Raw genomic sequence first — 26,062 nt, forward strand, 5'->3', positions numbered from 1 at the left:
GGATGCAGTGACCCAACTTGTCCCTTCCAGCTTTTACAGTGTGTGTTGTACTCCACAGTGAATGTGTATTTGCTTTCCAATTCTCTGTAGTAGTTTTGGCACAGACTTGTCTCATTATCCTGTCTGTAGATAGGGCTTCCAAAAAGGTCAGTGCTGCAGTTCTTAAGCAAGACCTGTACTTCCTCTAAACATATAACATAACAACAAAATAATACAAGTAACAAATAGCAGAGGCTGCTTGCTTCTTCAGAGTAAAATTTTCAGTGAGTTTTGCTTTGGGTATTGGTGGTGATCCTGAAGACAGGCTGTAATTAGGGGTTTTTAACACTAGTATAATTGTGTCCGTGCCTGGGGGAATTTTGGCCGCTCACTTGCTGTCAGCACAGCTTCACTGTCATCAGGAGTTGTGGAGAGCTCTGACATGGTATATAAAGCCTGGGAATTTTCCACCATGTTGCAGTGCCTGGGCATAAGCCAGGGCTAGGTGACAAGTGTGTGGTGAAATAATGTGATGGTGAAAAAACCTAGATTCTTCTTGTGGTCTCTGTAGCTGTTGCTACCCACTGACTTAAATGATGCAAGTACAGACACAACGCTCATTGCAGAATGCAAAAAGGAGAGAAGAAACGAGAAGAAGTTAGAAAGGAGAAACTAGTCTGCGTGACAGGTGGAGCAGGATATTGAGCTCTTTGCTCCGGCATGTTAAATGCAGTACAAAATACTGTTTTCCCACAACTGAAAAAAACCCAGATCTGTCATTTGCTTGTGTGCACAGAGGAAGGCTAGCATTAAATGTGTGTGAAAGTTGCAACACTGTGTCTGTATTTGGTTGGGGGGGGGGAAAAGTAACCCTTTTTTAGTGTAGCTGGTTTTGCTTGGCTGTAAGTCGCTGCATGATCACTTGATTGGCAGGCGGATGTATGCTGCTGGGTTTTAGTATCATGCTGCTTGTCTCTGGTCTGCTAGCCCAGGAGGTCTTTGGGCATCTGGCAGGTATTGGAACCATCCATCCTTGAGTACCAATTCAGGCTGAGCCAGTCAGCTGCCATCCTGCTCAGCAGACCCCTTGGCTCTCTGCCCCTCACCGTGGTTTTGGGTCGCAGTGGGTCCCTGGACCCAGCTGTGCTCCTTCGCTGTGTGTAGAGATCCCCGCCTCTTCCTAGAGCCATGGGTGGTAATGTGGAACCACCAGCCCACCCGTTTCAGAAAGGCTGTGAGTAGACAGCTCTTCAAACCTGCATGGGCTTTCCTGTGCCCTTTTTCACTCAAGTGTGTGGTTTTTGTCTGTAACTTGAAGCAGCTCCAGGGTCACTCAGGGTATGCCCCCCATGGGTTTTTTTGAGGTGCCTCCTCGGTTGCTGCAATGCACTGGAAGTGATGGAAAGGCTAATTACAAACCATCTATTTTGAGTCTTTTGCATACAAAGCCACTGAAGATTAAATCAATGTTAAAGCAGCTAGTAATAGGAGAGTTTTAATTTTCTCTGCTGTACCTAATTTAGGTTCAAAGTTACTAGGCCCTTGGGTTTTATCTTCTCTGTGTAGTCTTGATCCCAAACCTATTAAAATCAATGAAAGATGGATTGTGTGGCTGTTCTGGCACAAATCAAAAAGTGGGGTTTTGGTAGTTCATCGCTTCACCTTCTCTTCCTCTGACCTAAGAATGAAAAAACATTTTCCCCTAATTGTTCTGAGAGCTATTCTTTATGTGTTTGCCATAGGGGAACAGAAAACACTCTAGCTCTTGTGGAGTTGACTTATTTTCCAAAACCTGGATGAAAATTGAAGTAATTTCTACAATTATTTTGATGGATTTAGGCCAGCTTTTGTAGATGCCTTAGAAAATTTTTTCTTTTCCTGGGAACAGGATTTAAGTAAATTGATGTTGGAAGAGAACACTTATATATACAAGAGCTTTCCTTACCTCAGCACAAAAAGCATGGCCTGTGAAATGCTAAGAAGGAGAAGATGACTATAAACTCAGCAAATGCTCTTATTTGAAAAAGCAAAAATTTTTGAAACTCTGCTTTGTTCTTTTGGTTTTTTTTTTTTTAATGACTTGACAAAAAATTCCATGGTGTGAATGACTTTTACCAGAAAATAGTGGTGCAATTTTTATAATCATCCTGTTGACATATAGAGTTGTGGGTCACCAGGCTTTCAGCTATATAATCTGTGAAAGCTGTATCTATCCTTAAGAAGTGACAACCTGGAGCTGATAACATATTATCATGAACTTGGTGCTTGAATACCATGATTTCCTTTTTGTCTGGTATCTGTGGCAGGGATACACTGGATTTTTAATTTTTTTTTTTTTTTTCTTGAATACCAAGAACATGTTTGCTGATGTTCAACCTGCTTTTTAATCTTTACATTGTCTTCTTATAAGCGGCAGATTGGTTTATACTGGCACTGTAGTTTTACAAAACTCTGAATGGAACTTCTGTAATTCTGTTTACAGCTACGAAGTAGCAGTATTATAGGTAGTCTTCAGTCATTTCCTTCATGTAATTCTTTGCTTAAACAAATTCTAAAACCATTTTCTTCCTTCTGGGAGTGTTTCTAAATTACGACCTTCATTACTTGCATTTATCTGTGTTCCTTAGCTGGGATCAGAATTTCTTAGTGTCATTGGTTAGGAATGGCACTCCCCAGTTTAGTGTTCCCACTAAAAAGAAAACCATGCAGCCACTTCCCCCACCACCGTGGGAGAAAAAGTCAGAGATTATGGGTTGAGATAAGAACAAAATACTGGACACAGCAATGAGATAAGAAAACAGACAGTAATAGCAACAGTGCTAATTAAAAAAAAAAAAAAAAGTGCAGAGAGAGGCTGATGTACAAGAAAAATTATTCACCAAGCACAGGTCCAAAAAACAGTGAAAGACAGACCCTCCAGCTGCTTTCCTGGACCAAAAGCCATTCCTTCTGGAAGTCCAAGAATCCCTCATTTTTGCCCTGAATCAATGAGGTGGGGTGGTATAGAACAGCCCCCCACCCCTCCCCCGACAAATCTCATGACTGCTGCATAAAAATTAACTCTATATAGCCAAAACCTTGACATACAGTTATGGGTGAATTTTTAGGTTTGTTTTTCTTTGCTCGGAGAACTTTTATGCAAAAGGGCTTGCAAGTGAAAATTCCATTTATGTTTGTATGTTGTGCTGAGAATTGTGAAATCTGAGCCTGCCAAGCCCATGAAATAGAAGCACACTTGTTTTACAGCCCTTCATTTTTAAGCCCCTCCTGAAGTGGGGCTCAGAGTGATTTCTAGGGAGTCCCAATTCTTTCCACCTAACTCTGGTGTTGGTGGTGGTCTTCAGGATTTGGGTCCTCATTTTATTTTATGCAACTTCTTGCTTCTGCTAAGGTTGCACAGGAGGAGTTGCTGTACAAGATGGTCTGTGTCTTTGCTCGATTCTGCTCTTATACACAGACATGGGAAGGCAAACTTGAACTCTTTAAAGAGACCTTCTCAACCCTTCCCTTAAACTTTTTGCCAAAACCCATCTGGATGTTGATTTTTATGCAGAGCTGATGTCTCATTGTTACAGTTTTTGCGCCTCTCCAGATAGTCAGGTGACTCCTTTTTCTGTTCAACCTGTGGCTGTAAATCAGCAATGTCTCACTCTCGGTGCAGATCACACAACCTACTCGCAGTTCTCCATGATCCCTCCTTGCACCTGTTTGTTCTATGTCATCCCACTTCTGGGAGGCTGCGTGTGAAGATTAATTTGCCACTGGTGGAGGTCTGGACAGGCATGGATCTGATTGCAAGATGAGAACCTTAATTTGTTTGTCTTTGATGTTTTCAAGTGAATACCAGTCAGCTTTCAACATATAGAAATTTTGAATTTACTGCAGGAATACTGTATCACTCAAACTGATACCACCACTGGAGCTTGTAAACTCTGTTGTTAATTAGACCATGTATTTTTGATGGACTTTATAAAGCTATTAAAATTTAGATGTTGAGGATTGAAATAATTAGTTCTCTTTCACATGTTTCACAGATTTGTGAATGTAATTTTAAATTTTTTTCTCATGGCTGAGCTGCTTTGCTAGGATGAGAATCTATATTCTTCAGTGATATGTTTGCCATGTGCTTGTTGAAAATATATACCCTTCTTTTAATAATACTGGATGGGGTTTATTCATAAAGTTTCCATAGTTGTGAGGAAAGAGGCTTACATTTGAAGATGGCATTTAAATTCAAAAGCACTCTGCTGATAAACAAAAGGAAGAGAGTTTCCCATTTAGCCAGGTTGTGAAAGAGCTGTTTGAGAAGCAAAAGTGTAATTCCCAGGATATAATGGCATAAAAATAAAAATCCTCCCCTTGCCTGTATATTCTTGCCTATCAGCATACAATGTGACTGTCTAATAGGGAACAGTTATTTCAGTTCTTGCATGTCTTATAAACACAAGTAAAACCAGTAAAAGTAAGAATCTGTGCTTAATAATTTAGAAAACAAGTAATTTTATTCTGTTTCTGATCTTCATTTATAGCACCAGCAACAAGTGGTGCAGGCTGTGGAGCGTGCCAAACAAGTGACCATGGCAGAACTGAACGCAATCATTGGGGTATGTGGTCTTTCCATTTTAGCTCTGTTAGTGTTTGTAAATGGCTTTTCTTTTTCTTTCTCTCTTGCATGAACTCATTTCCATCAGGTGGGCAAAAGCTGTGGGCAGTGGTGAAGTTCAGTAGCTTGATCTTCATAAAAGATGGTTACTACCTGAAGACTTTTGCTTGCACTGTGCCAAGAAGACTAATGGGGTAATTAATGTCTGTCTTGTATCTGTTCCCCAAAGCAGGCTCAGTATTTGGTTGCTTTGGTTTGGTTTTGTTTTTCTATTTAAGTAACATTTCCTTTGCATACCACCTGCCAGTCTGCTTCTGCAGCCATGGTAACAGGTACCCCTGATATGATAGACTTTTTTTCCCATCCCTCTGCCCATATCTTTTTCTGCATCTTGGTTCAAGACTCTTTAATTTAATATTAACCACACTTTTTATTTTTACATTAAAAAATAGCTGTTACTTTAAAAAAAAACCCAAACAACACCCACACACCGAACCAACCAACCAAAACATGCCCACCAAAATCGAAAAACTCATCCCCGCCGTGCTTGTAGGTGTCCTGCTTTTAGTCACCTGTAAATACAGGTGCGTGGAACCCCTCTTGTAAAACCTTAACTGACAGTGGTATTATCCCAGTACTGAGATTTTATAGGTGTGGGCAGCCACAGTGCTTATATTTTATAACTGGAGAAGACAGACATACATAACAATGAAAGCCCTGGCTGTTCACAGTACATAAAATAAAGGTGAGAAGTCATAGCTTAATAACACATTATTCTCTTGTATAATTATGCAGCTGAAGCAAGCAGTTGTTTTAGTTGTTCTAATGAAGACACTAAAACTGTACTTTGCATCTTCTGCATCCTCCAAATGCTTTTTCTTTTGTGTATAGATTATACATAAAAGTATTTTTCTTTTTTTATTCAGTGTATCAAACACACTTTGAAATGCTAATTATTCCATTTACTTTCATTAAAATTCAAATTGCTGAATGAAGATGTGGATAAGGGTCGCCGAATAATCAATCTGAAGCGAAGATATTGCTTCAATTATGGCTCTGCCTTTTAACAAGGAAATCAGGACTTTCTGATCATTGCTGACAGTAGTTTAGAGCAGCAGTCTGATTGTAGCTTGTTTTTAATAGGCTGTTTCTAACTCTATTTTGTATACTTCTGACCACAAGAAAGCACTGGTAGTCAATTAGAAATTATAAATGGAAAAGAGTAACCCTTATTTCTGCTGAAGTGCCCGCTAGGAAGAAGGGGGTGAATCAGAGCGCATCGTGTAGAATCATGAATAACATTTGTTGTATGTCTTTTACGCTCCAGTGGGGAGAGTGGGAAATGAATTATTTCCCAATTAGTTTTCATTAGTTAACCAAAAATACTGCCTTTTATTAACATTCTTTGCATAAAGTAAGTAGCTAAAGGTTGGCTTCTTTGTTAAAGCTTTTATATGTGTGTGCTGCATATGCATTTTTAGTGTGTTTATATATGTGCATATGTGGTTTTGTGTATATGAGCACATGCATACACTTCACAGTCTACCTGTGCATGTTTTTTCCATTCACCTTTGTTTGCATTGGAGAGACTGCTAAAAGGAATTTGATTTCTAGTAAAGGAAGCAAGTGTAAAATAAAGTGTGCGATATTACAGATACTGGCCATTGCACTAGTTACTTAAATTTATCCTGCTTTAATGAACCAATAAACCACAGAGAATAAAAATAAACAGATGAGACACTTGTCTGGGAGCCTGACAGTAATTCTGTTGGTTTTTTCCCCACCAGACAGAAGTAAAATTTATTTTCTCTTCCTGTCTGAGTTTGGCTTTTCATGTCAGCTGAAATTCTATTGTCTCCAACTTCTCTAAACTATCAGACTGGGTTTGTGCATTAAACTTGGCCAGCCCTTGCCTCCCTCTCAAGCCTGATTTTTACCTTGCTCTTGCCTTTTTTCACTCAGCTGTTTTATATTGACTTAGGAAGTACTGTGTGTTCCTCTTTAATTTTAGAAAATCAGGAGCAGTACAGACTGAAATTGAGTACTCATTAGGTTTAAAGAGAAGTAATCTCTTGCAGTCTTTTAGAGATTATTTTTTTTAAAATGTAATAAACAGGAATGCAAGTTATCGAATAAACTTAAGATTATGTAGCAAGAATCCCCCAGGAGTGTTATACCCACACTTAGAAAGATTTAAAGTCTGAAAATGTAACATGGGGCTAGAAAAGGCTAGTCATACTTTGTAAATTGAATACCAATAAAGAACATAATTGGAAATTATGGCTTTTTAATGTATCTGATTATGTTGTCTTACATTATTTTTCTCTTTAGTAAGTCTGACAGGGCATGTGTTCTTTTAACCTTGTGGTATTTTTTAAAACGTGTAATGCTTGTTTAACCCATTGAATTATGTATTGACAAAAACAGAAGCAGTATTTGAGTTTTTGAAATAAAATTGTAGCTTAAGTCTCTCATTGTTTTTGCGGCATCCTATTTGGTTCAACCCACTCATGCTAAACTGACTTGGTTCAAGCAGAGCAACTCTGGTGTAGAGTTGAAACTGCATGCTACCAGAATGGAGTGTGGCACAAGAAAAGAATTGAAGGTGCACAGATCATATCTCTCTTTGTGTTTCACATGTATATATTTTTATATGAATGTGCTCTGATTTAATGGGATCTGATGAAGCACCTTTTAACTTTGCAATATTATTCTATCTGCATTGGTAAATGAACCAAATCACTGATCCATGCAGTTTAAATGCAAAATACTGAAGTGAGCCCGGAACCCAGAGAGACTGCCTGTTCTCCTGACAATAAACTAGTTATGTTTAATGGAATGAAACAGAGTTATAATGGCTTCTTTCACAGGTCATGTTCAGTTTAAAACTGTTGATGGGCTCAAACAAGTTAAATATCATCTATCATCTTCTGGAGAGATGCGGTGGGAAAAATTAAACCAAAAGTGGGTATATCATAAGGATGATGCAGGAGGACTGTAAATCTGCAGGCATCCAGAGTCTGCCTCTGGTATTTGCCATGGCAGTGTGGTGCAGCATTCTTGCTCAGGGCAGTCTGTAGTGCACATCCATAGCTACCTTCCAGGCTGGGTGTTCCAGGATGAGCGATGTGATATATTTAGTTGATCTTGTCATGTGTCATGCTGCCATGGTTTTAGGTTAGATTCTGCAAGATTGCACTGTTGGAGCAGCACACAAATGGTAGCCTTAAATTAGTAATATAATCTAATTAGGAATGATGTTTTTATTTCCTGTATTAATAAATTGAGTCATCTAAGTTTCTTAAAATGCTGGGGTTTGTTTTCTTTAATCCATTATACTATACAATTGGAACATGCTGTGAGAGTGTGGTTACATTTTAATAAGGGAACCAGGGAATTAACTTGTAACTTTTAAAGAATTTTATCTGTTTAAAATAGTAATTTTTCAACTGCAGTAAGGCAGAAATGAAGGCTTGTGTGCCTGCTTATCACATGGAGAGAGATAATGTACGAAAAACTTAAGAACAGTTATGTGATGGTGTTCGAAGAAAATGCAGTTTAGCACAAGAAATGCTGAACCTCAATTTTTAGCAGTGACATTTTAATGATAGGAAGTCTGCAAAATTATTTGCCATCAATTGTGAAGGCAATAACAAGCCTTGGTGGTTTTTCACACCCTCTGTGTTAAGTGCTTTCAGAATGACAGCGTAAACTGTGTTGGAGAACTCCAAGGAAGTAAAACTGATTAAAATGTTCATGCTCGAATGCTGCTGATGGAATAGTTCATTTGGACTTTCTCTACCTCCTGCAGCTCAAGCTGAAATATTAAAATTCAGTGAATTTAAATCTCTCTCCCCTCAGCTAAGGGAAAAAACATTACATTTTAATAGGTTTTAAACTCATAATTCATTGGTTTGGAGCAGCACTATTAAATCTATTTAAATATTACATGTATTATTAAGGAAATGATTGAAATAATTCTTTCTCTTTACCATTCTATGCATCTGAGTGAAAAAAAGAATGGTCTTGGTTTAATTTTTAAGCATTTTTTTTTCTTATGCCACATTTATTATCTTCTTAAAAAGTAAGCAAATGGCAGTTACTGGATGAAAGGACTCCTTCTGTCTTGTCACATATAATTACTGGTTAAAATGTTTCTTTTTAAATGCACTGTTTGTCGCAATTTTTACCCTGTGTTTGAGGCCAAGGTTCTTGTTTGACCCATCTCAAAAGGTCCATAATTTTTGTGTGCTTTCAAGAGTGTGATTGTTTTACAGCTGTGGAGAACAACAGCTGTTTAGAAAATAGGCATGGAAACCTTTGAAAGCATTGTAGTGCAGATAAGTACACACATCTTGAAATGAAGAGTTTGCCTTGGTGCCTGCCATCATTGCCGTGGTGCCTTGTCCAGGCTTGCAGATGCCAAATGCTGCTTAACATGCAGAAGCGTTTCCTGTACTCCTCTCAGATGGTAGCTTGTTTCTGGCTCATCTGTGTTCGGGTGCTGTGAGGAGGAGTGAGGGTTTTCTATTTGAACAAGTACACTCAGTTTGTATGGAGAAGTTCTTCCTGCCCAAGTGTGTTCTTTCAGAAATGGTGATGTCAGGGAGGGTGGGTGAGGCCAGTTGGAACAAGTGTGTTGTAGCATGGGGACAACAGTCACTTGTTTCTCCAGCCCTTCAGTATTGCTCATTCAGTGTGTGTTAAGCAGTGGCTGAAGGTTAAATTCTGTTAAACAAGTTGTTGGTCTGTTGTATATTGTACGCAGGTTGTTAAAGTGGGATGGCAGAGACTGACGTAATAGCTATGTGCTTTGAGTCATGTTTTCTTGTATACCCTGAAGAAATATTGAAATTCATTGCTCCCTATTTAATTACTCTTGTTTGCTGATTTTTTATTGAGTGGTGATATGGTCCTGCAAATATTTGGATCCTGCCCAGTGCCTGAAATGGATTTGTAGAAGGCTTTTGGGTGAGCACTTTTGGTTTGGAGTTATTCACTTTTGGTTGCAAAGAGGTGTTTTGGAGGGATTTGTCATCTTGTTCCCTTATTCCCAAGTGCCAGCCTCAGAGAGAGCCTTGAAGGTGAGGCCTAGTTTAAATAAATCTCTTCCGTATGCAGTGTCTTCATTTAAAGAAATTGGAAACAATATTTTTAAGGATTTTTGAGGGAATTAATTGGAATGTAAATAATTTCCGGGTTCTGTATTTCTGAGGATGGATTTTAAATACTGTTGCAACACTTTGAGTGGGCTGCCACTGTCTTCTGCTTTTTGTCCTATTTTCAGTAGCTGTAGTAGCTACTTGAATTTATATTGGTCTATCACTATATGAGCAGTCAGTAGCATTGCAGTGTGAACTGCTGACCAATTAGGGCAATATGCTGGTGCCAGAGGACTTTGCTCATTATGCTTAAGTAAATGCATATGACATGAGTGTTGTGGCTTGCACACTCAGTATCATCAGACAGAAGAGCTGATTTTGGCCTCCATGTTTCTCAAGGTTTTACAGACCCTGGTCTCAAAGATATGTGACCACTGTGTCTTCTTTGTTTTTTAAATTAGGGTTAATCAGTGCAGATATGAAGAGTCCTGTGGAGAATTTTTGTGATATTCTGTAGCATGAAAATATGCAATATTTTATTTATGACTTACATTTGTATGGTTTCATTTCACACACTGTAGAAAGCAGACAGTACTGTTGCCAGTAGGGTCTGTACTCCAGTAAGTGGAAGCGGCTGCCAACTAAATACAGATGTTCTGTGTTCCATCCTGGTTATATGCTGTGTATTGCCTTCTTAGAGTCTTATACCAGTTCTCTGGTAAAAAAAAAAAAAAAAAAAAAAAAAAAAAAAAAAAAAAAAAACCCAAGAAAAAAATCTATCTGTTTGGTTTTAAAGTATTGTGAAGACAGGAATTTTCTAAACTACTTGACTGTAAAATCAGCAATGTTTATGTACTCAATGACAGTGCTATATGCATTGTCCCTTACTGTACAGTATGACCTAAAGACAGGTGCTATTGTATCATGGTTTCACACTACAAGAGCTCCGATACCACCTCTAAACAAGGTCATATATTTGCCTTCTTCCCAGCCGCACTTTGTAGGCTGCTGGCTACAGCAATGAAAGAGGATCAGGGCTGTATTATACAGTGGATCACTTTAATGTTTGCATTGCTTCAGGTGGGTGGATAATACTTTTCATGTCTTCAGTCTTAAATGTAGGACCAGAGCAAGGGCTCTAGTGCTTAACTGGGATGGACACTAAAGTACTGCATAAGTAGAGTATTTCCACATGTTAAGTCCATCTATGAAGAAAGAATTTAGGAGGTCTTAAAATCTTACATTTTCTGATTTCAGAATGTTTGATTTTTATTAGCAAGACAGTTACTTGCTTATTGCTTGGTGAATTCTTCACAATCATGTCCTTGGTTGTATGAATGCATCACAAACACACAAACACTGATGAACTAACTCAAGGAATATTTGTGGAACAGGGGAGTACTGCTTTCCCTGTAATTATTTTTAAAGAGGCTAAGGCACAAAGAACAAGTGGTCCTTCCACAGTCTTGGGACTGCAGCTTAAATCCAGGAAATTTGATCTTTGTCACTAACTTCCTTTATCAATGCTGCTGTAACTGGCCTTTGCACTAAAGCAAAAGAATTCACTTTAAATTTCCGTTACCTGGCTAATGGTCACTACATGAAAGAGACAGAACACCACATCTCGCAGTGAAATCTTCTTGGAGAGAGGTAGTGGTATCCATGTGTCCTAACATTTGTGGGAAGACACTACTCACCTCTGAGAAGAGCAGACATTGCAGTCCTTTGCACAGGACCACAGCTGCACCAGAAATGGATGTTTTTAAAGACACTGAATGGGTTGGAAAGAACGGATCAGTCTGTGCAACCCAGGTTTTTATCCCAAGGAAAGACAACTTGCTGAGAACCAGCACAGTGTGTCCTTGTGTACTGTAAGCATGATGAAACATGGTGTTAGCACTTAGAGTTAAGGAACCTCTGCTTCTTAGTAACTGCTGTGTAGAAATATGACTTGTTAAGGGTTGACTTGATAAGATGCATTAGAGAAACATACCGCTGAGATGCATGACATGCATCTATTTTATGCTGGTATTACATGGCTCTAAAGCCATACCTTGTGAGGAATCTTAGAAGTGAATTATAGTTGCCACATTTAAAAGCTCTGGCTTATAGATTTAGCCACTTGAATCTCTCTGTGACCAGTGCCATTGCTTAAGCTCTATCTTTTATTGTTTGATTTTTGATACATCTCAGATGGTAACTTTTCCCCTTTTTAGCCTAGGGTTTCAGAAACTTTTTTATTGTGGTGACCCTAGAAGATTATTTAGAAGTCTGTTGGGAAAAGCATAGACCTTACTCTCTTTTCTAAAGGAAAGAATCAGAATTTACAAGGTCCCAACAGAGATGCTGTCTTTTTACTACTAATCCAGAGGAGAAAAAAAATCTCTTCCCAGTGTCTATGAATAGCACATAAGTTGAGCATTTGGTAAATAAGGTACCTGGACCACTGTGCACCTACTTATCCAGAGACTAATTTTGCCATCTGTTTATGCATAGCAGAAAACACCCATTTGCTGCCATTGTTGCTTTTTGCGCTGGTAACTGTGAAAGGATTTTGAAGCAGAGGTTTGGCATGTCAAGGCACACACCACACCGCTGGCAGTCCTCATGGCAAGACCTTTAGCTTACAATTTGTGCTTTCTGCCTTCTCTGGCAGATGTGGATTTTCCCTGCCTTAGACAGAAATTGATGGGGGAGAAGAAATAAGAGAGTTTTAAGTTGCGTGATTTATGTAGGAATTTCTGCCTTTTATTAAATGATAATAGAAAGTGATTCTGAAGAGTTTAATTCTTCCTCCCTCCACCTCCAGTTTGAAATGGAGGTGAAGTCCTGCAGTCAGAAGGAGGAACTACAGAACTTATGTGGGAAGGTGAACTTAGCCTTTTGTAGAGGACTTGGTTTTTCCCTTTTTGAGATTCTGTCCAATTTTTGGACATGAATGTTTTATTTGTTAGTAGGTTGTATTAATTTGTCTATGCTGTTTCACTGAGTGAAAAATAGTCATAGGAGTGGAAAGGAGGACAAATGGTGAAACATGTATCCTGACAGATGTTCCCATATATATGATTAAGAACGGAGATGTGCTGTACATATATTGCCTTTCATCCCACAATATGATTTGGGAGATGGCTTTTTGTTCCTGATCACTTAGAAGATCTTTGAAGCTTTGTAGAGATACGATTCTGATGGGTTTTTGTTATTTATGTAGGAGCTCTAAATGCTCCTCTTCTGATTAATGACAGCTATTGATTCTTTTCCTTTCCCCCATAGTTTCCTCAGCAGAGCTTGCTTTCCGTCTGTGGAATCAGCATCCTCAAAGACAGAAATTGCTGAATCTTAGAGAGCAAGTAGCATGGCATTTGATTCCTAAAAAAGAAAAAAAAACCCCAGTATTATAATCATCATTATTATCATCACTGCTCTGCTCCTTATTCTCTCTTCTTTTCCATCCCCTTTCATTCTTATTCCTAGATTTTTAAGGCCTGTATTCATTCTCCTTTGTGAATAGACACATCCAAATTTTCTAGTAGATCAGTTACATCTGAGCATTTAGAGTTTCCACTAACCGCTGATACATTTTAAAGACTGACCAGATTTTTTTTTTTAAGTTGGAAAAGACTTCTAAGGTCATTGAATCCAATCATTAGACCAGCACCACTGTGTTCACAATTAATTGATGTTCCCAGGAGCCACATCCAGTTTTTCTCAGTGCTTCCAGGTATGGTGGTTCCACCACCTCCCTGGGCAGCCTGTTCCAATGCTTGACCGTATTTTCAGTGAAGAGGTTTTTTTCCAATATCCAGTCTAAACCTCCTCTGGCACAACTTGCGGCTGTTTCCTCTCATCCAATAGCTAGCTGCTTGGGAGAGGAGACTGACTTCCACCGCAGGAGAACCTCCACTCAGGCTGTTGTGGACAGTGTATCCTGAGCCTCCTTTTCTCTGGTCCAAGCAGCCCCAGCTGCCTTAGCCACTGCTCACAGGACTTGTGTTCCAGATCCTTCACCTGGTCTTTTGCCCTTCTGTGGACACACTCCAGCACCTCAATGTCTTTCCTGAACTGAGGGGCCCAGAACTGGACACAGCACTCCAGGTGTGGCCTCACCAGCGGAAGTAAAGGGCAATAATCCCTTCCCTGGTCCTTTATTGCTGAAGAAGGCCAGGATTCCATTGGTCTTTCTGGCCACCTGGGCACACGCTGTCTTCTGTTCAGCTGCTGTCAACCAGCACTCCCAGGTTGTTTTCCACCAGTCAGCTCTTCAGCCACTCTGCCTCTAGCCTGCAGCACTACACGGGGCTGTTGTGACTTGGTCTTGTTGAACCTTATACTGTTAGCCTTGGCTCATTGTTCCAGTCAAGAACCCTCAGTAGAGCTTTCCCGCCCTCTTGACCAATGTGGTGTCATCTGCCAGCTGACTGGGAGGACACTCAATCCCCTTGTCCAGACTGTCAATAAAGATGTTCAGCAGAGCTGTCTTCAAAACTGAGCCCTGGGCTGCCAGGTGGTGTAACTCTATTCACCAACACTGCAGGCCGAGTCATCCAATCAGTTTATACCCAGCAAAGAATGCACTCATCCATACCATGGGAAGCCAGTTTCTCTGAGAGAATGCTATGATGAAAGATATCCAAAGATTTTCTAAAGTCCATGTAGACAACATCCACAGAATGTGGAGGATGTGCCTTTCATAAACCCATGCTGGCTGGGCCAAAATGTCCTCTGACCACCACCTCTCTCACTAATCCTTGTCTGTTCACAAACAGCAGGTCCAGTGGGGCGCCAGCCTTTGTTGTGGCCCTCATCCCTACTGTGTCAGGAAATTGTCCTCCAGGAACATCCTGGACTGTTTCCTTTCTGTTGTGTTGTATTTCCAGGAGGCATCTTGTAGGTTGAAATCCCTTACGTGAAGAAGGGCCTGTGATTGCGAGAATTCTACCAGCTGCTTATAAAATATTTCATCTGCCTCTTCATCTTGGTGGTCTATAGCAGGATTCCGACCTAGATATTTTCCTTTTACTCTGGGCACTGTAATAATGTTCTAAATGCTCACTCTCCCCTAAAAGAGTAAGAGTAGTAGTTTGTTCTTCTCTACATCAGTACCACTGTTTCTTTATGCAAACACATTATATGGTATATATCCATATAGCTCCAGAACCATTTCACTGGAGGAACGGCTTTACGACTCTCTTTATAGGCTGTTTTGCTGTCTTGTATCATAACATCAGAAAAACTTTTTTTTTTTTTTTTAAATATTTGCCAGCAGAGAGAGAACAGTACAAAGGAAGTGCAAACAGTGTGGATCACATCGAGGGTGTGAACAGGCATGATAGATAAAAATTCATAACATCTTAAATACACTCATAACTGTGTGTGCCAAAGAATTGCCTTTGCTGGTTTTCAAACCACTGACGTTAATATTGTTTACTCTTGAGCCATTGTTTTTATGTCTTTGTTTCCTCATCATCTTGGGTTCTGTTTTGTTTGTATGCTATCTTACTAATGATTCAGTCTGAGCAACCAACCGCATCGCTTAACTCATTCAAACAGATAGTGAAGCTATTTGATTCAGATTTTTTTGGGTCCTCTCCTAGCAGTGTTGCAGGTATGAGTAGTGAACGTGTGTGAAAATATAAAAGAGAAAATATCTTTCTGAAACCTTAGTTTGTTGACATTAGAAATGTCATCAGGTTAGAGTAGTATGTTCAGGTTGTTTGAGTAATGGCTGTGACTTTTCATGGTCTGTAAGAAAGAAAATGGTAGTTTACTGCAACACAGGGCTGCTTGGAAAGTATCCAGTAAAAACTTGAACCTCTTCCAGGAAAATAGGCTTTGAATGTGCTGACTATAACAAGAGAGCATTCAAAGCTAATTTGTTAGTGGGTTTGTTATCACATTTTACTTAAAAGTTGATCTCTTAAGATGTGTTAGGAAAAGAATTAAGCTAAGCATCAACATTTAGAATGGTGGCTCTAAAAATTAGTGTTACTCAGATAAAAACGTTCAGGAAATCCTTTTTACCTGTTTGTGTAGATGTGACTTTGGAGTTATTTTATTCCTTACTCTAGACGGCCTAGAATAATATACAGAAAAGAAGATACCATTAGTAGCAGCCAGATGTTATCTTTATTTGACATGTGTTAATGTGTTTTGAAAGCTTTACTTCGGTTTTTACTACTCAGCTGATTTAAATTATCACCTTCCTAAACTTATAGTAAAAAGAATGCAGTCTTCTTTTTTGGCTTATTTTTGATTGCTGCGTTTACCCTGTGCTTTTATATTTTGTGTGTGTTGAATGCTCCTTAAAAACATTGCAATCTATTTTGTAATTCCATAGGGTGTATTTCTCAGTAGCTTAACTGTTGCTGTTTTTATTTTCAAATAATTCTGGAAAATTTAGAGCATCATAAAGTCTGCCTTTCCAAGTTTTCACCTACTATGCATTAATGCTGAAGATGTATGCTTGACTTCATGCATACTGTAGTCAACTGTGATGGTATTGTCTGAAGTTAACCACATGCTACACATGCTAAGAGTACATAAATAACATGACCAAAGATACCAGAGGGAAGATGGAGAAAGGCAAGAGAAGGCATTACAGCAACTTAAAAAAAAAAAAAAAAAAAAAATTGTGGTTGCTCAGTTGGCTCATTTTCAGGCTTTCCTTGCAAGTTTTTACATTGTGTCAGATTTTGATCTAAATTTATGCTGCAGGCAGAAACAAGTGTGAACTTTCTTCCATACTGAAATATTTCTTTGTGTGGAGAGTAACTATCAGTTGTCTTACTCCTCCATAACTTTGGCATTTTCATGACTAGAGGAGATTTTTTTTTTTTTTTACCACTTTGTAACACTACTCTGATGCCCAGTGGGCTAAGGATTTGCCCATTTCAATATAACTTTGCATTTAAAGAAATAGCTGCATGTAGGCCAACCTGATGCTCACCAGTGATACCCATAAGCGATGGACAAAGTCAAGTTGCCATTGCGTGGGTATTTGAATACAGTAACAGTTTTGAAAAGTTTGGAAATGGCAGTCAGAGATGTCACTTTGTCTTTACCTTCTTGACTAAGCCTATTAGCAAACAGCATTAATTATGTGATTATATTCTTTTATTTCCTTTTCTGCTTCTGCATTTTGAGAGCAAAAGTATACTCAGTGTTTCACTTGAATTTACTTCCTTTCTGGTTTTGGACCAGTGCCTCATTTTTGATGTTCAGTGTTGCTCCTTGTATTGGAGGGAGGTCATAGTCTTTCCCATACCAATGCAGTCCTTGTCCACAATCCTCCTTCTGTTGCTGAAATTTTACTCCCACTCCATCTAACAGCATGCAACAATATTATTATCCTTGAGTGGCACAGGCATGTGAAGCTATGCTGGACTTCTGGGTGTTAGCTTTATTTAGCAGTCCAGTTTTCATACCAAAGCATTTTCTTTCTGCTGTTACAAGGTGACTTAATGACACTGAAATTCTGGTGTATCAGTGAGTGACACTTTGTTTCTTCTGAGGCCATGTTCTTACTGTATTTCAGGTTCCCATTACTTTTAATAGAAGAGCTTGTTCTCTTCAGAAAAGTTCTCTATGGCAGGAGGGCTCTGGTTTTGGTTTCTTAACTCCCCACTCTCTGCAGTTACTTTCAGAGCTCTCTGCAACTCAACTTGCAGTGAAAACACATGGATTCTTGGCCAGGAGGGACTGGGGCAGCCCAGCTGTTCTGGGTGATCTCAAGCTGCTAGGCTACTACTCTTAAAGACCATGTTATGTCTGAGAGTCATTAATGTTGTTCAGTACATCCAAGCGTCAGTCTGTAATGTCTTGCTGAGCTGTGCAGAGATTCCCAACAAAGAGCAGTAAAAAGGGGTATTACATTCACAATGCAGTTTTCTTCTAGCTCTTTGGAAACCATCCTATATCAATAGGGGAGGTCATATAATGCAAATTGGGTAGGTCAGTAGTCAGATCTATATGGAATGTACGGTAGTGTGTAATGAGTGTTCCTCTTTGGTTGTCAGTGTTACAGTTAACAAGAGGAAAGCTCACTCTTGATATTTTCAGCTCTTCTCAATGTCTTTGTTTTAAGCCACTGGCAGATTCAGACAGAGATCTTCATGCCGTGGTTTATCACACATTCTCAAATAGGAATAGGAAATTCCTTGTTCAAAACTAGATAGCAGAGCACAGATTATTTTGTTCATCCCTTTTCGTTAGCTCATTCTTCTCCTGCCTCCTCAAGTCAGGTATGCCAGATTGTTGTAATCAAACCCTGAAGCTAAACAATACACTATTTTCTCTTGCTTTGTTTCATTGTAGTTAATTTAATATTCTGAAGAATGAAGCATACTGCCATAAGAGCATAAAGCAAGCAAAATGGGTTTGATGCGTTCTGCAAGAAGGAACACCTGCTGGAATGACATGGGTTCGCAAGCAGGAAAAGGATTTAGCCTTTCCTTCTTCCACTTGGAATAATGTTCTTTCTGGGTTTTTGGTTGGTTGGTTTTGATTTTTGTGTCTGGCCCCTGCCCTCTTTTGTACTTTTGTTCCCCCATAACTTCCTTCTAGATCATTGTCCTCCTTTCTCTGGCACTGATCTGGATTAGATGATGTGTGCGTGCCACTGCCAGTCTGATTCCACTGCATGAAGTTTATTTCCAAGCAGAAGAGAAGGATCTGTACTTTTAGCCTCGGGTGTCAAGGGAGGTATGTGTGCAGTGTGCTGCAAGGGTTGTCTAGTGTTCTGTGACCTGCAGCCTTTTACTTTCAGTTCACCCTTATGTAAATAAAGTCTTAAGTCTTAGAAGTTTAAAATTGAATGGTTTTATGCAAAGCAAGTTAAGTTTTTATTTCTTCTAAAGTTCTGTGTACAGATACACAGGTGGAAGTGAACAGTCCTAGAGGATTTTAGAATGTAACTTACTTGAGCAATAGCTGCTTGAAAATGAGAAGAAAATTTCAGGGGTAATCTGATTATTCTATGAACAGAGTTTAGTTGGATGGTTAGTGTGTAAGCATTAGACCTAAACAGATCTCTTTTGGGATATATTTAACTAAACTTTTTCTCTTGTTTGTTTTTTTTGTTGTTGATTTGTCAGGGTTTTTTCCCCTGCGTTTCCAATGAGTAGCAACAGTGAATCCACCCCACAGTGGTTAATACAGCACAGAGCTTGATGCAGCCCTGGTTGAGGTCAAGCACACCAATTCGAACCTCTCAAGGGCTTTCTCTATGTGTTGCCAGTGTACTGGTAAAAATGACTTTAAACTCTTGTCAGTGCAGTTACTGGTGCATGCATCACAGTCCCACTCAAATAAACCTGTCACAACACAAGAGTCAGCAGCTAGAGAAGAGTACAAGGGCAGGCCTCTAGCTTTTCATTCGAGCATCACTAAACGTGCACAGAGTGCCCAATTATTTCAGCATTATTGAGCAAGCCTACAGGAGGACCCAAGCCTTGCTACATTAGATTTTCTTTAGTAATTTGCTCAAGTACCGCTGAGGACACTTAAAGGGCTTAAAACGGTGGCTGCAACCAGGTTCCTTTTCTGGATTGTTAATTCAGGTTTTCTTTTTCAAATTAACTTTCACTGCATGCTGTGCAGTAGCGCTGGGAAAACTGTTTAACACTAATTTTCTCAATTTTCAGCTTTTTTTTTTTCATTATATAACTGCTTTTACAGTTACATATGTTTTGATTAGATGTGTACATGGAGCGTTTCTGCTAGAAAGAGAAAAGCATAATACCTCTGTCAAAGAAATAAAAAAATCACAAAAAATGGTAACATTTCATTTGCCTTTTCCTTGTTTATTTATTTATTTGTTTGTTTGTTTATTTATTTATTTATTTATTTGTCATCGTTGTTTTCCTGTTCAGTCTGAGTTTTACCAAACATGTTGTGTCCAGCTATCTGGACATGTTTAAGGCACCAGGATGTTTGTGAGCATTTAAGTCTTGGAATGATCAGATGCATTGATTGATCCAATCAGTCACGGTTGATGTAGGTGATCAATCTACAGACAATCCCCAGCTCCCTGAACAAATTCAATATCTGTGTTTTGATTTTCACAGCAGCAACAACTCCAGGCCCAGCACTTGTCACATGGACATGGTCTTCCCGTGCCACTCACTCCTCACCCCTCGGGCTTGCAGCCTCCAGCCATCCCACCCATTGGCAGCAGTGCTGGTCTGCTGGCACTCTCCAGTGCACTGGGGGGGCAGTCCCACCTCCCAATTAAAGATGAGAAGAAGCACCATGATAATGATCACCAAAGAGGTAGGTGCTGCCAGAGGAGTGCGTGGCTTAATTTTCCTTCTTTTCTTTTTTAAATTCTCCAGTTTGAAGTAAGCAAGGGGGCAGGAAGGGGGAGGAGTTTTCAGAAGAGTTCCTAGCTAATTACTTTAGTGTTTATTATCTAGTGGTAGCCAGAAATTGTGTTCAAATACTAGAAATCCAGTTTTATAAATCTGGCTGTACAGCATTAATAATTAACTGTACAGAAAAGTTAACGTCTGTGCAATTTATTATTTAAGACATTAGGATTCTTTCTTTGGAATATGATAAATGTATAATTTTATGTAAACTAACTAGTACTTTTCTCTTTCTCTCTTCCTCCACATGCCCATCCCCTGCCACCATATTTCCCCATCCTTATGCATGTGGGCTGCTCTGCATGCAGACAGAGACTCCATCAAGGTAAGATTCCATTTCTTAGGTATAAAGGGTAACTCAATAGAGCTGTGAAGACTTTATTTATCTGAAGTGTGGCATAGAGTGGTGGAAAAAGTCACAAAACGTAACTAGATTGTGATGCTTCTGTTGGTTGGCAGCACCCTGCATAATCTGTGTCACATTTAGGCAATGGCTGGTAGTGGGGCAGCTAGGATTGCCGGCAACGTGCCAGCCAGTGAGTTTACTGGAACAGCATTGAGGTTGTGTTTGGATTGAAAGAAAGTTCTGCCCAGGGTCTCTCTCCAAGCTTTTGAGACAGAAAGGATAAGCCAGTAGTTTTAAGTAATTTGGAGGCTGTAAATTGTAATTTTTATATTTCCTAATAATGAAGTTGAGGAAGGAGTGCTCTGTTGCTCACAGGGGAAGATGTAGGATGCTGCCTGCTGTGCTGTAGGTGGAGAGGAGTGAGCTGCCCTTCCCTCTACCCTGATGAATGTGGTACTGAAGCTTGCACTGAGGATTCTGCCTTCCTTTTCAAAAAAATAATTTTCAGGTTCGGAGTGACTCTGCAGCATACCTGTATCCTGTGTAAGGTGGTGTTCATAAGTAGATGTAATAACAAACCTTGCAACCTGTATAATTTTAGAGCATTCAGTAATAGATACAAGTATGATTCAATGACACATGATGCTTTTCCATACTGATAGCCACCAGAGTCTCCTAGGGACTCCTGGGGTTTTTATGCTGCAGATGGAGAGATGTGTGTTAGTCCTGTCCTCACCCTTGGTGTGTCTGCTCTCCTAGTTTTCATGGTTTTCAGAAACGCAAGATCCAGCCTTTTTAGGTGCTGCTAAGTGTGAAAAGAAGGATACACTTACCTTAGAAATGGCAAAACCTTTACCAACCTTACTGAGCACTTAGAAACAGTTTGTCAAGTTTCTAGTGGTGCTTCTTTATGAAGATACAATACATTCTTGGGGTTGGGGAAGTAATGGAAGAGATGTTCACAGCGTGAGTCTGGTGTGCATTAGACAAGATTAGCAGGAACTTGTCAGGCAGATACTACTAGTGTGCTCTTGCTGGTGTTGGGAGAAGCATGGTTCTGGGCACAGGCTTTGTGTCCACCAGAGACCTTTCCGTCCAGGGCTGACACCTTGGTTCTTTGGTGACTACAGGTGGGAACGTGTCCCACAGCCTATCCCAGCACACCCATTCTGACACTGGCACTCCTGACATGTCCCAGCCAAGCGCAACTGAGCCAATAGTTGTCAGTTTTGCTGTTACACACATGGCTTTGCATAATAACCAGGAGCTGACAGGAACTGTCAGTTTTCACCTTGAGCAGCAAAGGCCCTGAAGCTGTCTGTCTGCTGGCATAAGACAGCAACGTGTTGGATTTCACTTCAGCCTCTTTGTCATGAGGGCTGGAAACTGCTATTACAGCTTTACGTGATGAGGCGGGAGCACGCATTAATGACGATTTCCCTAGAACACCTATTCTTCACTGTGAACAGATAAGTTTAGTCCATTTTCCTTTTTCCTGCACTCAAACTAACAAATGCAAGCGGGGCAGATACCTAACTGTGAGAGCACAAACCCATGTGGTTTCTTGAGAGAGTTTTCATACCTATACGGTTGGAACCATGATGATTTCCTTCAAGAGAGCAACTGAGGAGAACTGCTATTATATGCCCTTCACTGTTTCTAAGCAATATATGCTCATTATGTATCTGTAATGGTTGTGAGGTGCTGGGGTGTTAACACTGGCATGGGTTTTTAGGGGAGCATTTGTACTGAAAAGGCTGATACTTTGTCCAGGATTGATTCAGAAGTGCTGTTACTCATATACCTTCCAGAAGGAAAGAAGGGCATCTACTTTGTGCAGTTTGCTTTGGAATGATAAGTAGATGTTTGTCTTGCACGGTGCTTGGGTTGTGAATTGGCTTGTGTGTCAGCATTACGGGGCTTACTAGCAGCTTTGCAAGGTGAAATAGTTTGCTGATTTCCGTAAATGTTTTCAGTGATGCCCACAGTAGCAGTTAGTCGCTTGTTCAATTGATCCCTCCTCCCTTAAGTAGTTCCTGGTTAAGAGAGGCTTTTTATGATTGTCTGCTGTGAGACTTCAGACAGTTTTTGTCAGCCAGAACCAGCTGGAGTCTGTGTGCTTGTATGAAATAATTTATTCATGCAGGTTAATGCTCCTTAACATTTAACAGGTAATGAACGTGGCATAAATTTCCTTCTTCCTTTTAATTTTTCTCTTTCCTCTTCCAATGTGCAAACAGGCAGGCTCTGGTACTCTAAACAGTAAGTAATTTTTGGCCATCTGTCAAAAGGAAATTTCAATACAAATTTAAATTAATGATGCCTGAAATTTTTTATAGCTCCTCTAAAAGCCTCTAATGTGCAGAAAATTCTGAATCTGCTGGTAGTAATTAGTGTAGCATGTAATGAGGATATGGGCAATGTTATACAGCCCCAGTGTAACGTTTTGATATGGTAGCAAAATTTTGATTTATATAAGGTTGTGCCTGGGTTTAATTGTGAGAGACATTTAAAGTGTTTTCTTGCTGATATAGATTATTAAGCAGGGTGGATTTTAAAATAGCTCATGAAGTGTAAATTTACGCTTAAGTGTGCAATTCAGATAACAAAGGTAGAGTACCCATTTTTACAGAGAAAGAAATTTGGCTGAAATGACCCATTTCTTGCCACTACTTACAGCGCTTTGGATTTGCTGGGTAGTTTCATTCTGAAACTCGCTGTCTCTAGCTGTGCTGGTCCTGACTCTAGTCTTTGTTCAGGCCAGGGAAAAGGCAGTTTGCATCACTCTACCAAACATGACGTTACACCCGATCCTCCCCAGCACCTCCCTGGAATGAGCAGATCACTGCTGAAATTGAGTAGTCACCTTCAGGCAACATGAGATTGTCCAGGAGCTGTTCCTAAATAATAGATCAGCACTGACACAGCAAGCTCTGTGGAGAAGGGCAGCTTTGGGAGCTCTTTGATTTCTTCTTGGATCCAGTCTTCCAAATTCTTTGCAAAATTTGAAGTGTGGGAAAATTCTAAACGCAGTAAACTGGGTCATGGGAATGCTCTTTGTGCAGTGGCAAGGCTGTGGAGCGGACAAAAGGAAGGGAAGGGTGGCATGCGCCAGGGCTGTGCTCAGAGCACAGCCGTGGCTTAAGGGCTCTGAGGGAATATAATGTGTTTAGACAGAAAGACAAACAGTTGTGCAGTTAGCTGAACAGCTTTTCACAGAGGACTTGGTGTGTCTCCTTTTCAAAGCCGTAAAACTTCTTTTTTTAAAAGAGGAAAATAAAAGAAAAAGGATTATTATTTTAAGTGGATTCTTCCTTGCTGATTACACTGCATAAGTTTTTTTCCACCACCTGTGAGAACTCTTGGTGCAGGAGGCATGTGTTTCCAGCCGTGGTATGTTCTCTGGGACAAACATGGCAAAAGTTCCTTTTCTAATACATTCCCTTTGGAGAAGCTATGGAAACATCTTGTGTTAAAAAGCTCCATCTGACAGAAATCAGTGTAGTGCTAGCACTCTCTTCCCATAAGTCTCAGTGCAGCAGATGGAATGAAGACACTCCCAGATGCTGGCTGGTTTGTGGGCCTGCCAGAGGTAGCCTGGATGACCCTGAACAGATTGTTCAGGACCCTCAGAGTCTTCTGAAACATGTGAATTCACACACAGGATCCAACATGTGTAACTTTTTATCAATTCTAATGTAGATCTCTTGTTCTTTTTGTGCTGTTATGCATTACCTGTCTTTGGGTTGTTTGTTGGTTGTTGGAGGTTTTTTTCTTCATCTGATTTTTAAATTATTTGGGGCAGAGACTATGCCTATAGTAAGATTTGCCAAGGTGATGAAACCTTTTTTCATTTTGATCTGTTTCAACAGCAACAAGTGCCAGTAATTGAAACTTAGAGTCTTGTGGCGGGAATAAAACAGCTAGTTTGAGATTCCTCTGGGGGGAAAAAAAAAAAAAAAAATTAGAAGAAAAAAATCTGAAATAATGCATCAAATTCAGCTTTAGGGTGGATTTCTGGCCAACATGCTGGTGAATTGGGAGAAGTCTGTCAGGGCAAATTGAGGTGAATTTAGAAATAAAATTACTTTTGCCTTAGTCTATCTGAAAGCTAATAATTACACATGTGGGCGATAAAGGGAAAGTGGATGAATGTGATTCCCACTTTCCATTTACATTTGTGGTAGCAGGTGCTCCAGTGCTTCTCAAGCTGTTAGCCACTATTAAGTGTTTAGACCTCTTTTCATTTATTTGTAAGAGTAGGCTGCTTACTCCTGAATCTGTAAGTAACCTGATGATTGGAGGAGTTGTGTGAATACACTTCTAGAGAGTACAAGAGGCTTTAAAATAAAAATGCCCCAACATATAAGACTTCTGGATATTAACAGACGTAATTATGTTGCTGACATAGTTCTGATAGAGGAATACCACATAAGCTACTGTTACGTATTTGTCCTAATTGTTGGGTTCCTTTTAAATGGGACTTCATCTAGAGGCATGGGTGTCCTGCCAAAAGTCTCTGCGTTCAGTGTGTATTAAACAAGCCAAAAAAATGTGGTTATCATGTTACAAACTTAAAGAAATTTGTGGAGTTTGTTTCCTGATAATTTTGTTATTTGGCCAATTAATCACCATTCAGCTAAAAAGCACTTCACAGGCTTGTTAAAATCCAGACATTTCAGACTCGTGTAGTGGATTCTGCTTGTCCCTTTTGCCATTCAGGAATGAAGTATTGCACGTGTTTTGCTTTTGGTTATGATGAGGCAGTGGTTTTAAACAGAGTGGATTTGAACTACAGTGCTCTGCAAGAGTTGTGTTTTTGATGTTCATGGGTGTTTTGGGAGTAGCATTACCAAATAATAATGAGTAACTTCTGTTGGCTTGTGATACAGTAATTTTTTCAGTATTAATTGATATCTGCCTCTGGGCGTGTAAGCTGTGCTGAATGTAACAGGTGCCCTAATTCCAGAAAATGTGTTGTAATTGTTTGTTTGTGAAACAGATGAATAAATATCTGTGGGGCATAGCTGGTCCTCAGGTGGTGAACGTGAGTGAATTAATGATGTGATTGGGTGAGACATGCTTGTTTGTTACAGTCTCGTCCAGTAACTGTCTGCTGAAGCAGAACAAATACTAATTAGCAAGGTCCTGTTTGTTGTCTCAGTCTATCTTATGGAGCTGATTTTTTGGCACTGCTTTTTTTTCTTAATAACCTTTTCATGGCTAAACTTGTAGTATGTCATTCAGTGTGTTTTTTAAGATTTCTGGAACATGAAACTAAACCTCAGGTGTATATCTCCTTGCTGTGCTTTTTTCTCCCCTCCACTCCAACTGAGTTTTAAATTTCTTTCATTCATGCAGTATCACAACTTTTGTCTTTTTCAGGAAATTTAATTTAGTGTAGAGTACTCATATAAAAGTAACAGCATATGCTCTGGTATCAAAGAATTAGCTGCTTCTGTCAGTTTTGATGGCTTCACCTCTTTTGCCCAGTAGCTTTGTACCCACTTCTGTCTATTAATGGCACACTATCCTATTATCTTACATCTTTTTCCACGTTACCGCAGAGTGATTCTTAGTGGTGTGATCACATTTGGCCAAATTCCCATAGTGTGTCAAACTTTCATATTGCCACTTGGTGATTTAGGGTAACTCAAATAATTCTCTCTCC

The 26,062-nt window shown here is 39.7% G+C and overlaps 1 protein-coding gene across 3 annotated transcripts in view; it reads left to right on the top strand.

The window, feature by feature from the left end:
* The window catches only part of LOC120765249 (transducin-like enhancer protein 4), a 104,293-nt gene that overhangs the window by 35,103 nt on the left and 43,128 nt on the right, over positions 1-26,062 (top strand). The window contains exons 6-8 of one of the 3 annotated variants that reach the window (XM_040089893.2): positions 4,509-4,583; positions 19,746-19,950; positions 20,354-20,370. In XM_040089893.2, coding sequence (XP_039945827.1) covers positions 4,509-4,583; positions 19,746-19,950; positions 20,354-20,370 — 297 coding nt within the window. The remainder of the gene's footprint in view (positions 1-4,508; positions 4,584-19,745; positions 19,951-20,353; positions 20,371-26,062) is intronic. The other 2 variants (XM_040089894.2, XM_040089895.2) reach the window with 2 other exon arrangements.

Source organism: Hirundo rustica, chromosome Z, assembly GCF_015227805.2.
Source record: "Hirundo rustica isolate bHirRus1 chromosome Z, bHirRus1.pri.v3, whole genome shotgun sequence".
Lineage (NCBI taxonomy): Eukaryota > Metazoa > Chordata > Aves > Passeriformes > Hirundinidae > Hirundo > Hirundo rustica.